Here is a 15,300-nt window from a genome sequence, read left to right as displayed (position 1 = left end):
ATAACTTTGCTGACTTGTTTTTTTCCTTTATACTTAAAATAAGAAGAATAGAAATTAACAAGGAATAATCCTGATTAAAAACTAAAAAGCACTTTGGCTCTGAGTATATGCTTATGTTTTGGTATTACTTTATTACAGGTAAGAAAAAACATAGCCTCGATGTTAGAAAATGATTGAAAAATGATTTGCTTTGCATAAATGAAGAACTATATCCTAAATTTATTTAGTGTGGGTACAAGCTAATTAATAATTCTGTGTATTTCCTAAATACTAATAACTTTTTGCCTAATGTTAAGGGAAACGAACAAAAAATTCAAAATGTAAAATTTTATCTTTTCAAATCATTGTCTTTTTAAAATTATATTAAATTTCCGGTATACTCTTTTCAGTGTACTTTCTGTTCATTGTTCTATTTATAAAAGCATTAGAGATGTACATCTCCAGTTCACATCTTTTGAAGCCCAGTTTGTCAAATTAAAGTACTATAGTGTGTGAAAGTGTGTAAAAGTTTTATTGTGCAGCTGAGAAGTTTTTAGGCTTTTAAAAAACATATCAGAATTCTTTATTTACTAATTGTTGTTCTCTTTGTAAACAGTTTTTGAATTTTTACTGTTCATCCAACAGAGCTTTCTAATCATTTTACTGAAGCAGATTGCATTCATGAAATTCTGCTACAAATGTCATTTTCAACATATTGTTTTACTGAAGCAATTAGTAGTTAGTAGTTCTTGTACCTTCTGCTAATAATGCCTGTTAAATTTGACCAATTAGGCAAGGTTAGCTTTTCATCATAATCCTCCTAAACGATTATTATAATAATGCTGTTACTTAGTGCACAGACTAAGAACTTGGTTTTTAGTAAAGGTGTAGGTACCAAATGCACATTTTGGATTAATTCCACATGGTCAAGTAGTGGGATTAATATTCAGCTTTGGTCATTATAGAATGAACTTCTGAATGAAAGAATCTGAAATTTTTTACAAAAAAATGAAATTTTTATAGTTTTTTTGTTAATGATTTAAAGTTTACAGTTATATTACACAAATAATACTTTCTCAGCTTTTCAGCTATTAGATGTTCCTGATTATGATAGTGCATTTATACAGGATAGTGCATTTAACACATTAGTATCAAAGTTGATACTAAATAGATATTCAATTTTAACTGAGAGCAGTAGATGACAAAGTGTGTTTGGTGTTCTTCATTCTCTACATGTTTTTCTTTTTTTATTTGCTTTATATCTGGACTAGAGATGATTAATCATAGATGTTATTGAATATTATTTTTGAGATTTTCCTGAGAGTGAAAATTTGAGGTGGCAGGGTTGGCTTTCTGATTTTAACTCATCCTCACAAGATGTAAAGAATTCCCAAATTGGACTTTTTCTTGAAAGACTCAAGGCCTGAATTGAATTAAGTAACTAAAAATTAAAAACAGCTTCTAACACTTATTTTATGTTGTAAATTCTAAGGAAAGTATATAATCTAATCCCTTATTCTGCCTTGATTTTATTTTTATATTTATATAGTTTTCACCATCATTAGTTATTGCCACATTTTAATATTGAAATATAAATATACATTTACATTTCAACTGCTTGATAGGATTTCAGCATATGAAGATAGGGAGATTTTCTCTGTACGTGGAATGTTTACCTATATTCGAAAATGAACATTTAGATAGTAACGGTAAAACTGAAAGCCCAGGCCTTGTTTTTATTATTGATGTTACTACTCTATCAAAATATGATGGTATCAAAGCACTGAAGTATTGACCATACACAAGTTTTAAACCCAGAGATGAATAATGGATTGTGGCCACATATCAGTGTATCTGTAATTTAGATCACTTAAATACCTATTCAGAGAGAAAGCAGAAAAGTATCATATGTAAATTAACTAGTATAAAAATTAGTAATCCTGTTTTCTAACTACAAGTAAAATCCAGTTAACATCAAACTGCCTATATTTTATGTATGAAAACATTTTTCATGAAATTATGTTTGGAAATGGGTATTTTCCAGAAATCTTTTGGTTGTGTAGCAGTATCTTGTTAACACAGTTTGTGTGTTACAAATAACTTCTGTGTAATTTTAAAGGGTAAAACTTAATCACAGTAATGCTCCAGGGTAACTAGTCATACTTGGGCTTCTTTTTTTTAAAGCCAGTAACTCCTTTTGTAAAACAAAGAATTTTTATGTTTTTAAACACATATGTTTGTAAGATGTATATACATGTTGTAATATAAATTAACCTGGTTTTTAGCTTAATTTGCCATACAAAAATTTAGGCTTAAATTTATACTTACTGTAGATGTGGCCTTTCTCTCAGCAATGCCATATGATGACAGAGACGATTTATTTCTCCCAGTAAGAGCTGCTTAAGAAAACAGCTGGCAGCAGCTCTCTTAAAAAAAAACAACTTGTTTTAACCTTTAAAAGGCCAGTTTCTTTCTAAGATGAAAGTATAGAATTTTCTTTAATCAGAGTAGGCATGTCTGTAGAAATTTACTTTGTACTAGTATTCATTATTCATTATGTAGTAGTATTCAACAAGAGTTGATCTATAGTAAATAATTTAACTGGGGGTGAGTCTAGAAAAAAAAATTATCTACTAGATTAAGACATAATCACTCTAGATGTCACTGGATTAAGAACAGTAAATGGGTGTGCCTCTTAAGAATAATAAAACATTTTTTCTTTCTTGTGATTTTTGCTTTGGGGTTTTTTCTTGTTGCTGTTGTTTTACATTACACTCACTCATGTAATTTTGTCTTTTACCTCTAGAACTTTTATGAAAGGGACATTTTGTTCTGTAAGGACTTATTTTCAGAATGCAGAAGAAAACTTGAACTATCTTTTCAATTTTTTTATTGTTAACGTTAAGAAAGCAAGAAATAATCTAAATATATTGTTTTAAATTGCCAGTATTCTCAATACTAATGAATGTTGGTGCTCTTTTTTTTCTCTTTGAAATTTCTATTTGTAATTGAAATGTATAACCTGAGGTTTAAATTATAAAGGTAATCTTGGTGCAAAACATAAAGCATGTTTTGTATAAAGAGGGCTTTTAAAATAATTGATTTGCAATTAAGTTTAATCACATGTAAATATTTTTAGTTTTATATTCTCAACACTAGGTTTAGAATAATAGCTCTCCACTTTCATTATCAATTAAAAAAAAGATACCTGCACTTGTGTGTGTGTAAAGTTTTTAACCACAAGCATCCTCTTAGTAGCTGTATTTAAGTCTGTTTACTTTTCATTGTTATACTAGAGCTACAACTTGTTTAAACTCGTAAGTTCTACTTCACTGTTATACTGTTTCTAATTTTTAATTTTTTATGGAAATAAACATATGCCATTAGTCAAGGACAATTTTCTTAAGTCTTGTTTACACCCAAATAGTTTTTATCCAATTTGTATTAGAACTTCTCATCAAGATTTATATTTGCTTTTTTTTTAATTGTTTCTACTATATATAATTCATTTGACTGTAGATTAGGGTTTTTATGCACACCTGTAAATAGGATGCTTTTTATACTATGACTAACACCATGTGTACATCCCTATGTAGAGACTGTTTTGAATTTTGTGTGTATCTTATTTTGACACAGTTTCATCATTAAGTCCTATTTATCAATAAGTTTAATAGTATTATAACATTGTTTTAGGAATAAGATAAACATGTATTATAATCTTCTTAAGAAACCTTTTCAACATGAACATCAATTGAGTTACTGGAATTCTTGACATACTTTTCTGGACCTATAATCTGTCTATACCAATGTTTTAAACATTAAACTTAAAACTCAGGGGGAAAAAGGTTCTTCAACTTGAGATCTTCTCTCCAGATCTCTTTGGAGTTTCCATGAGTGTGACCCGAGGAGCATGGAACCATTGAAATTCAAATGTAGGTAGGTAAGTGTTCACACCAGCGCATGCGTTGATTGCCTTATATCTCTTTGTATATGCATCTGTATTGCACACCCTCAGTGCCTTTCTTCCTTCCTCCGCATAGATCATGTAGGGCCTGTGTCACCTCGATATTATGTAATTTTGTAATTCTGTATTTTGTTCAGTATTTGTCTGTGACATGTGTCAGGAGCAGTTTTAAACTGTCTTCAGATGTTTATGACATTGTGCTGTCTAGATTGTCATACATAACTGTTTGCTGTGTATGGGCCTGGATTGCATTTTTGTGACTTGTTTGTTGAGCTCTGATAAACATTCCCCTGGAGTTTCTGGTATTCATTGAGGGATGCCAAAAGTCTAAATCGTGCATCGTTTTGCCTGCTCTCTCAAATGTATCTAGAGAATGATCTATTTCTGGTTCTAAGAATTTCTTCCAGTTAGTCTTTGATTTAAAAGTCATATTCCTGATGCCATTCATGATAGCATGGGTGTCAGCTACTATCCATTGAAGTCCGTTCACAACCTTTCTTTGGGCAATTAAAAACAAAACAAAAACAATGATTAAACTTAATCATTTGTTTTCAGCAATAGGCATTAATACTAATTTATTCCACACAAACAGGACCCCTTCTTAGCCCCCTCCCCAAATGATTTATTGATAACATACTAAGTTGTAACTGAAATAGGCAAACAGACTCAATCATGGAATATTCTCCTAGGCTTAAGTAGAGTTTCTTCTCAAATAAGCAAAATGAGATGGGTGCTTAATTAATGTAATTTTGTTCAACATATCTGAGCACCAAAGTCTAGGATTCCTAGCATGTTTTTAGATATATTATATATATATATATATATATATATATATATATATATATATATATATATATATAAAATCACATATGCCAAGCACATCACTGAAATTCAGAATCTCTTTCCTATTTTTTCCCCCTATTTCTTATAAAAGTTAGGTAATCCTTTGGCAGTGGTTCTTAAACTTTTGGTCTCAGGACACTTTTAGACACTTAAAAATTACTGAAAACCTCAAAGAACTTTTGTTTATATGGGTTATATCTGTCAATATTTATTGTATTAGAAATTAAAATGGAGTATTGCATTTTAAAATAATAAAAACCCATATGTTAACATAAATAACATTCTCAAAATTAAAAAACTTTGTAAAAAGTTAAAATAACATTTGAAAAATAACTTTTCAAAATTAAAAAAAATGCTAAGAATAGCATTTATTTTATTCTGTGTGTAATGGTTAAAAATATAATGACTACTAATACCATTTGGTGCCACTGACTGGGTTCATGCTAAAGCCCCAGCAGTTTTTCCCACCATTGTTTTCCTACCATCATTGCAAATGTGAATACAGTGAATAGGGCGAATAAAATCCTGGCATTTTTATGAAAGTAGTTTTGACTTTTGATCCTCTGAAAGGGTTTTGGGTATCTCACTTTGAGAACCATGTATTAGGATGCCTGCTTATCTCGAAATGAGAATTTGTATCAACCTAGGAGTCAAGTTGTTTTTTTCTCTTCTGGGCATTCATTATCCCAGAAATACAACTGCTTACAATTGGTATGAACAGATTTTAGAGTTACTTGAGTATAAATTTTGTTTTGTTAACATCATAGAATTGGATATTAAAGAAAGCGCCCAAGTGCTCTAAAATGAGTCCGTCCGTTGAATGACTATTTTTCTCTTTATACTCGTGTGTGGTATGTGTGTTGTATGTGAATATACTATTAATTTGCCTCCTGTGTAGCTTTAAAACACATTTTCATGAAGCAACATTATTTTCATGAATTATGGCGATTCACACCATATGCCATCATGCTATGCTATTTTTTTCCTGATCTACCACAATTTCAAATATTACTGCTTTAATTTGTATGCCAAAGATTGTATGAAACTCTGCAACATTTCTTAACTTTTCGTCCCTCTTTTCCCCGGAACCGAAATTCATAATATTGTAAAAGCAGTCCAAGAAAGTTGTAGAGATGCCAAGTTAGGAGAACATAAAGAACATCATCTTCTAAGTGGCATTCTCCTGTTGAGTTACCTCCTTCATAAAATTTATTATTCCTCTGATGTCCCTGGACTGTTGGATTTTTATCGTTTGTGCCAACAGTACTGAGGGGGTGTGTGATGCTTACATATATGCAGACATATAGTGGAGTTTAACTCACACTCAATGCATGCGCTAGTGCTCACGCTTACATACCTGAAATTTAATGATTCAGCAGTTGTGCCGTATTTGAAGAGGTAGTCAAAATGAGTAAATAAACAAATGAAAGTTAAAAATACTGCTAAAGAACAAAGAACTGCAGAGGTGATCCAATAATAAGGAACTCTATTTACTGGTAAGTAATCGAAATAATTTCTAACATGGAAAGCTTCTTGGTGCATGATCGTTATAACTACTATAACCATTATACAAGTATTCTGCCAATATAACATATAAATAATACTATACCATATAACATAAATAATTTGCCTATAAGATACGTATTGTGAATCATTCATTAATTGCTGAATTGTATAGTTAGAAAAAATTATTTAACATCAAAAACATAAAGAACATAGTTGAATATTTTTTTTATTTCTATCTCTTTTTAGAACAGATTTCATAATTCATTTACAAAATTTAAAATTGTTTTAGACTATTTGAACTCTAGATGTAAATTTCCTTTTTCTCAGGCCTGTTTTCTACTATTGTTTTGATAATAGTACCCTTTCTGGTAGAGATGGGCCCCCACAACTGAACCAGATAATATCTGTAATTACCCATTGATCAGTTTTCAGGGGTATAAGCCTTTTGTTGGCTATTTCTTCATACTTCACTCTAAAAGCGGGACAAATTAACTACAAAGATCATCAGGCAGGTAACCAGCTGGCATGTGAGACAGCTCAACCCTATCTTTAGGTTCTTTTCTGATAATCACCCAACCACCTCCTTATCTTTAGGTTAAGAACTATGAAGAATGATAAAGAGATTAGTAGGCAAACTCTGTCAAGGGATGCATGCATGCTATGAGGAAAATGTGTTTTGTAAGAAACAGATTTTTATCTTTCTATTCTCAATAGCTAACTTAATAGAATTTGGACAAAAATATTTGCTTCAAAATGGCATATTATTGTTAAAAGAAAGCAAATTTTGAAAGCATTTCTATATCTTTGGATGAACCAGTTATTAACAGTAACTTAGTATTTTACATAGCCATATGAGTGTTTATATCTTCCTTCTTAGCTTATTCGAAGAGGCAGTACTTTTGGTTTGCATTTTGGTTTATTTACCTTCAACTTTGTTACAGGTATTCTATTATCACTGTTCTTGAAGAACCATTGTGGAAATCCAAGGCATATTAAGTACTTTAAAACCAATTTATTTCTTAGAAACTGAAGACAAGGAATGATGACAAAGCCGTTTGACCTCGTTCTCTTCACTTCTCAAACCAAATTTTCCTTTCTTTACTAAGATGATTGTCACTATTATTAAATAAAAATATGAAAAGGAAAATATTTTAAGTAACCCATTTTTTGCTTTGTTAAAACTACTTTTCTTCCTAGTCATCAAAGAATGCTCTGCTGCAATTAATCAAACAATAAATTATGTGTATTACATACCTTTCATTTTTTTTATTAAGGGATTCTAAGATTTTTTTGTCTTCTCTCTTGATCTTTATTAAACTTACTATTTTTTTCTTATGCTTTCATATACTGTGATTTCCTTTAATGCAAATGTTACTTTGTCTAACTTTTCACTTAAAAACCAATGGTAATATTTATACATCTTTAAAGTCAATGCTGTAAGGTATATATAAGACCCTGTTAAAAAAAAAAAAGCTGATGTTTGACATATTTAAATTATTTTTATTTCTAAATTTATTTTAATCACTGAAAAGATTCAAGACTCAACTCTTCTGAACTAATGTCTTAAAAATTTTCAAGACAGTTATATGAATGGACTTAATCTTCCTTTACTATAATTAAAATAGTATTGAGTTTGCAATAGAGAGAATGAGGGGTATTTTCTTCTTACTAATGTCTGTTTGGTGCATGAACACTTTTTTGTTTATTTGTTTTTGCAGATTCCCTTCAAGCTCAGCTTATCAATATGGGTGTTATTCCTACCTTAGTGAAGTTACTGGGTATCCACTGCCAAAATTCGGCTCTTACAGAAATGTGTCTTGTTGCATTTGGCAATTTAGCAGAACTTGGTAAGTCCTAGTCATGAACCACTAATGTAATTAACTTAATGTACTTACAGTAAATTTTTCTTTAGATGTTAACAAGCTGGGTATCCATTTAGATTATATTAGTTTATACATATTTTTGAAGCATTGTAGATATTTGTTTCAATGTTTAAAAAATAGATCCAATTATATCTTATGATTGTATTATTTATAATTGAGAGCTACTTTGCTTTCCTAATTATGTATTAAGATTTAAAGTTTACACTTACATATTATTTAATAGAGTTGAATATTTAAAATGATCTCTCCTTGACTTTAGTATTTTTTATATGAGGGATGGTCTTGAAATCATGTATTGTATTTCCAGGGCAAAAATAAAAGACTAAATAATTTATTACATTATCAGGTGAAAAGGAATCTATCAGACTACGATTCTTCCTCCTCTTTTTACAAAATCCCTGAAAATGATAGGTGTCTTTTTCATAAGAATATATTTGTAACAGCATTAGAAAAACCTATGAGAAACCCTTGAACATCAGAAGACAAGCAAAAAACAGACCAGCACTGGAAATAGCTCAGTCATCAGAGGACTGATATCCCCAGCACTCCCATCTCCTTTCTCTGTTTTATTTTTCCTCTATGTCAATTATAGCACCCTTTCTTTTCTCCTTCCCATGATTCTTGATAGGAAGTTACAACTCCTGGTCTGAATCTACCACCCATCCATGTTCATAATAAATTGTTTGTTATGGGGAAAGTGAAGCCAAATGATGTTTTGTCATAGCAAAATATAACAGTTGCAACAACAACAAAAACATCTATTAATTATCCCTATTTTATAATAAACAGAAACAACAGGACTCTAACCTGGGATTTTCTAACTAAAAGCTCATGTCCTTATACACTACACATTAAAATTTTGACTTCAGTACTTACTTTTTCTTTGACTTCAAGTTAGAGGAATAGAGATTATTTATCAGAGTTAATTTTTAAAAGTCATTTCTTTTTCCATGGGTCTTCTGCTGGTATTTGGGAATGCTTCTCTCCTCCTCTGCTTTTCTTCTTTTCCATACTGTCTTCTTATTTGCGTGATTCAAATAAGACCAGGAATGAAAGAACATTTATTTACTGCTTCACAAGTTACTCTTTTCCATTATTAAAATGGGATGTAGGATTTTGTGTTCAGTATAGGTTGTAGAAATAAAACAAATTATGTCATAATCCTAGATAATGTCAAAGCTTTGTAATGGAAACATAAACACCATTTAGTATGAGTTGTACATACATATTAAGGTATCAGGATTTATTTGGGAGATTCCATAGACCACATAAATTCAGCCTCGTATCCCTGGTCTATATTAAAAGATGGATATGTACCCAGTTTAGTTTAACCCAATTTCATACTCTGTTCCCAGCTGTTACTGCCCTTTCTCCATTTGGAGGAAGAGAGGGTAAGAGAGAACTGTTCCTTTGTTTACTTAGATTTGTATCGTGAGCCTGTATGCTCATGTAATAGCTAGGTTATAAATCAATACTGAAGTAGAACATGTATGCCCCAGAATACCGTTTCTCTTTTTAGTGGGCTTTATTGCCCATGACTTAACACCTCACATAGTATTATTTTTATTGACACAAGTAAATATCAAGTCCATATCACTCTTCTGAATATGGCATATCAGTAAATGCTAGTGTTACTTTTTGTCAATTTTTTAAATAAAAATGTTAAATAGCAGAAATTTGTGTGGTTTTTCTCACTAAAGATATAAAAACAAAATATAAATAACAAGTGCAATCTTTCAAAACTGGAGCAGAAAAGGGAAATGTAGCTCTGCGTTTTTGTTGTTCTCGTTGAGTGCAAGTTTAAGAGTTCTAGAAAGAGAAAAACAGGAGGAATTGCCAAATAACTAAAGTATCACAGAACTAAAGTATATAATTTTCACGATTGGAAGGGTCTGTCAAATGCCTAGTCTAGTGGATGAAAATAGACCCAGACCATGGCATTATCAATGTGAAATTTTAGAATAATGGGTATAAAGAGAACATCTTACAAACTTTGAGAGAGAAGCGGGGAGAGGAGTTGTTTACAAAAAAAATTGTGAATTGATAGCTATCAAATGTCTCAAAACAACAGTGGGAGACAGAAGAAAATGGAGTATTGCCTTCAAAAATTTTGGGGAAAATTATTTTCAATATAGAATTCTATATCCAGTCAAACTGTCAATCGTGAGGTTACAATAAAGACATTGTCAAACATAAACATCTCAGAAAATTGATATACTACATACCTTTCCCCTGAAACCACTGCAAGATGTGTTCCAACAAAACAAGGAATTTAAATTAAGAAAGAAGACAACATAGGAACCAGGAAACAAGAGATCCAACATTAAAACAGGAATTGCTAGTATGGTGATGTGAGAGCCCAACCCCAAATAGTCTGTTTTCAAAGAGCAACCAATCTATATTGGAACAAGTCAGAAGGCTCCTGGAGTTAGGGTTGAGGAAGTTCTTATAGGAGATGAAATTGATTGAACACCTAAAATGAATAAGCTTGATGATTAGACAACTGATGGAGAGTTTAAAGAATTAATGATAAGTATATAGAAAACTAAGCAAATAAGAAAAAAAAATAATTCCAGGGAAAATGAAATAGTATATTATTAAAACACTCATAATTGATATAACAAAAATTACCATATAATTACATTGATAATGTGGAGGGTATGGTAGAGACAGGAAAAAAGAATGCTAAAGCTTTATCTTTCAGAGTGGAGAGGCAATCAAAAATACCTAAAACTAAAAAATCAATAAGTAGCAATTCAAATATATTATTTAAAGATGTGGAGGTTAAGTACCAATGAATTAGCTAAAAACTTTATGTGCTTGCTTCTAGGGAGAAGAAATGGGGGAGGGAGGTTGGATTCTCTGGGTAATATAAGTGTTAGGACTAACTCTTGAAACTCATGTATGATTTTTGAAAATGAGGCTTCTGGCTAAAAGTCTGTTAAAGATCCATGACCGTTAATTCAGATATAAGGTCCAAATCATACTTCATGCTGCTTTTTCTCTGTATCCATCTGCAGGATAAGTACAGATTTTGTTCTTTAATTTCTGTATTAATCATAGTGCATTGTTTCCTTGTGCTGGCAAATGGCCTGCATTACTTAGCTACAGTGATTTGGTTTCAGTTTAATAAGCGTTTGGAGGAATAGAATATAGATTGGAAATAAGAGTGCTAACGCTATTTTTAAAGCGAGTAAGAGTACATAACTAGATAAATGATGATGTCCTGTCTACTTCACCTGTGATTTTATGTTTCTGAACTCCATTTTAAGCATTGTTTGAAGCAAAGGAGCAACGAACAATGTTCAGAAGTTGAATCATACTTATTTAAATCGAACTAACCTCCTTTTAGGGTAAGGTGTGCTGCATTTGTAGAATATGATCTCTGAGCGTTTAGGTAGCTAATTGGACAGTCCACCCCTACTCCTTTTATGTGACTGTAAGCAATCGTACTGCAAGTCTTGGAGTGGATTTTCATCATTTTTGCCCAGATCTGGTGCACACGCCAAAAGCAGTAGAACAGTGCATCAAAAGTGTATTAAGCCATAATGAGATTTGTGTTTCTCCTTTCTCTTTTAAATTTGAATTTGCAATATTTTTATTTGATATTGACAGATTTACTAGAGACTAGAGAGCACAACCTAACCCTTCAGTTAATTTACTTGTTCAATCACACTTTCAATCAGTAAATTTCTTTTGAACACCTGCTATGTACTAGCCACTATACTGTATACTGTTTGTCAGACTTAAAATAATATGTAGTGTCCCTGCCCTCGAGCTTATGCAGTTAGTGAAATGGAATTGTTTAAATGAATTTACAAATAAATAAGCATATCATCATAAATTATGATAATTGCTAGTATGAGAAAGTAATGGAATGAGGTGAGCGACTAAATTAAAGGCATAGTCGAGATGGGAAAGGGCATTTTCAGACAGTCAGGATTTCAAAAAAAAGAAAAAAGATTTCAAAATGTTTACCTCTTATACTCTGTATATAGTAGTTTTCTCAGGAAGCTGCTAGAACATGCCCCCACCAAGACAAAACAAGAGAAGGCAAAAGGACATATATAATAGAGTATCTAATACAGGAAGGAAAAGAAAGGATCCATTAAAATAATGATTAAGAGAAATTCCAGGATGTCAGTTGTGCCCACAAAAGAGAGAGCAACCAATCTATATTGAATTCAGTCAGAATTTTCTGAGAACAACGTCTAGTAGATAAGTTACTAGGATATCTGATGCAGCAAGAGAAGTTGAGAAGAGAATTGGGGAGAAATAGAACAGATTCTGGTTGTATTTTGGAAGCAGATTGATAGACCTTGGTAATCCAAGGTTTTAAGGTTGAGTGAGAACAAGTGAGCATGACTCCCTTCTATCTGCATAAATGGATAGATGGAGTTTTCATTTCCCAAGTTAAGGAAGTCTGGAGGAAGAACAGAAATCAGGGTAATATTCAAATGGAGATGTCAAATGGCCAGTTAAACAGCCTGGAAACCAGAAGAGGGCTAGAGATATGATTGTATAAGTGTCAACATATGGGTGCTGTTTTGATACTATGGAAGAGAAGGAGATTGCCTAGGGTGAAAATAAGGACCAAAAGGTTAGAAAGCAAAGTCAGACGGAAAAGGACCATATGATTTCACTCATATGTGGGATATAAAATAGAAAGCAATAAACAAACTCGAAACACAGACAACAGCAGGGTGGTTACCAGAGGGGAAGAAGGGTGGAGGGAGAATAAAGGGTAAAGGGAATCGAATATTTGGTGACTAGACTTTGGGTGGTGAGCACACAATGCAATGTACAGAAGTTGTATTATACAATTATAGACTTGAAACTTATATAATGTTATTCGTCAATGCCACCCCAATAAATTTTTTTAAAACCTTAAAAGACAGGTAAGAAAGCAAAAGATCAAGTCCCAAGGAACTGGAATTATAGAGGTCTGGTGGAAAAGGAGGGGCGAGCAAAAGAGACAGCGGAATGTAGGGGTGGGCCAAAACTAGTGTAAAGTACATTTAGGAATGCATGTGAGTTGAGGAAGTATGTAAACAAGGCTGTCAATAAACTTGTTTGTGAAAGTGAACAGAGATCGGGTGGTATCTGAAGAAAAGTAGAGTAGAGGGAAGGTGTTTGTTTTTAATATTGCTTTTTTATATGAGAAATATTAAAGCATAAATTCTAAGGGTGAGGTGGAGACTGGAGATGCTGAAGAGACAAGAAAGAATGGAGAATGGGCCTTTCATAGTAGGCAAGTCAGGACCAGTGCGAAAGCACACCACTGTCATGACATAAAGATAAGATGATACGTCACCTTTAGTTCAGCCGCGTAAAGTACAGTCTGTTTTGAGTAACTTTTCTTTTTTGACTAAAAGCCTTGAAACTATGAATTTATAACAGTAATTGTATTGTTGCTATGGTTACCTATATGTAATGCTAGTGAACATATTTTTGTAGCCTTGAATACAATTGGGTTAGAACATTTTCTTTAAAGCCTTAGACATTTTCTCCTTTTCAAGGGCATTAAAAAATGGATTTGAGTGTTTCTGTATTTAAAGAGTGTTTGTATGTATCAGTAATAGTACAAAATGACCAAGTATTGAAAGTAATAGAAAACAATTTCTCGGTTTAATTTGTTTGCTTACCCTAAATTTTCCTCCTTTCTTTCTTTTCTTTTTTTTAGAGTCAAGTAAAGAACAGTTTGCCAGTACAAACATTGCTGAAGAGCTGGTAAAACTCTTCAAGAAACAAATAGAACATGATAAGAAGGAAATGATTTTTGAAGTTCTTGCTCCATTGGCAGAAAATGGTGAGAAAATAAATACATTTCTTGGGTTTTTTAATCTTGCAGGCTTTTTCCATTTTTTCTAACATTATTTAATTGCAGCTGTTTAATTCAAAGTCCTTTGTTTTATTAATGATATGATAAATCTTATTTTGGGTATCTCTAACGTCAGCTACATTATCTATTCTGTACCTGTATCTGCATTGGCCAAAGCCACTTTCCAAGTTCTTTTGTCTTTAAAATCTTGGCAAAGATGATTCTGTAGCTTACACATTCTTAATGCCATTTGGGAAAAGCAGCTGAGAGACTGAACTCCATTTATATACCCTGGCAGAAAAAATGGGATAAAAGTTGGAGTCCTAGGCCTGCCAACAGTGTGGACACTGATAAACTACTTCTGTCTTTGGGCAAAATACCTTAAGGGATACACCCTAGGAATAAGAGGAACCAGAGTAATCAAAGCATCCCATATAAATAATTTTTCAAATACAGTGTCTAGCACATAATCAAAGAGGACCAGGCACATGAGGAGACAAGACATTGTAAGCAAGAACCAGCACAAAGAACAGGCAACAGCAGCAAATCTCCAGATACTGGAATTACTAGACATTGACTCAAAACAGGTATGCTTATTATGTTCAAAGAGTTAAAAGCAAGCTTAAAAAATGTGGGAGGAAACTAGACACTATAGAAAGTGACCTAGCAGATTTGAAAAAGAAACAATTGGAAATTCCTAAATTGAAATATGCAGTCCAAATTAAGAACCTAATGGATGGGTTGAATGACAGATTAAATATAGTTGAATTACCATAGAGAACCAGTGAGCTAGAAGATAGATCGAAAGGAAATCTAGAAAGGAAAAAAACCAACATACATAAAACAAAAGAAGTACAGGGGATAAAATGAGCAGCCCTCATGTATATTTTTTGGAGTCTCAAAAAGAATGAAGTGAGATAATGCCAGCAGCCAAAGGGGTACAATGGTCTGTGACATTACCCTGTCCAGAGCTGGGAGGTGCACAAGGGACATCGTAGCAATTTATACTGACACGGTTGCTGCACCAGTAAAATGAGGCTTTACCAGCTTGTAGCACCTACTATATAACACGCTCTCAATGGCCATGCATCTTCCATCCAAATTTATATACAAACACATGCACACATTCCTTGAGTGGATATAATTTAGAATTAAATCCTTATGGTTAGATGAAATACCAGGAATGAGAGGGAAATCACACTGCCGCGGAATAGCTCTGCCTGAACAGTGGTGATCCCAGCTAATACATCAGATGTGGTTTCTTTGCTCCCTTATGTCCTTTGGTGATAGCATTTGTAAACTTG

General features: G+C 32.4%; 1 protein-coding gene across 8 annotated transcripts in view; it reads left to right on the top strand.

Annotated features, from left to right (window-relative positions):
• RAP1GDS1 (Rap1 GTPase-GDP dissociation stimulator 1) overlaps nt 1-15,300 on the top strand; it is a 130,029-nt gene that overhangs the window by 87,807 nt on the left and 26,922 nt on the right. For all 8 annotated transcript variants that reach the window (XM_074323300.1, XM_019741122.2, XM_019741119.2 and 5 more), the window contains 2 exons: nt 8,011-8,139; nt 13,859-13,984. In XM_074323300.1, coding sequence (XP_074179401.1) covers nt 8,011-8,139; nt 13,859-13,984 — 255 coding nt within the window. The remainder of the gene's footprint in view (nt 1-8,010; nt 8,140-13,858; nt 13,985-15,300) is intronic.

This window comes from Rhinolophus sinicus, linkage group LG02, assembly GCF_036562045.2.
Source record: "Rhinolophus sinicus isolate RSC01 linkage group LG02, ASM3656204v1, whole genome shotgun sequence".
Classification (NCBI taxonomy): Eukaryota; Metazoa; Chordata; class Mammalia; order Chiroptera; family Rhinolophidae; genus Rhinolophus; species Rhinolophus sinicus.
The sequence above is the reverse complement of the archived record's forward strand: the minus strand, read 5'-3'. Positions and strand labels throughout refer to the sequence as shown.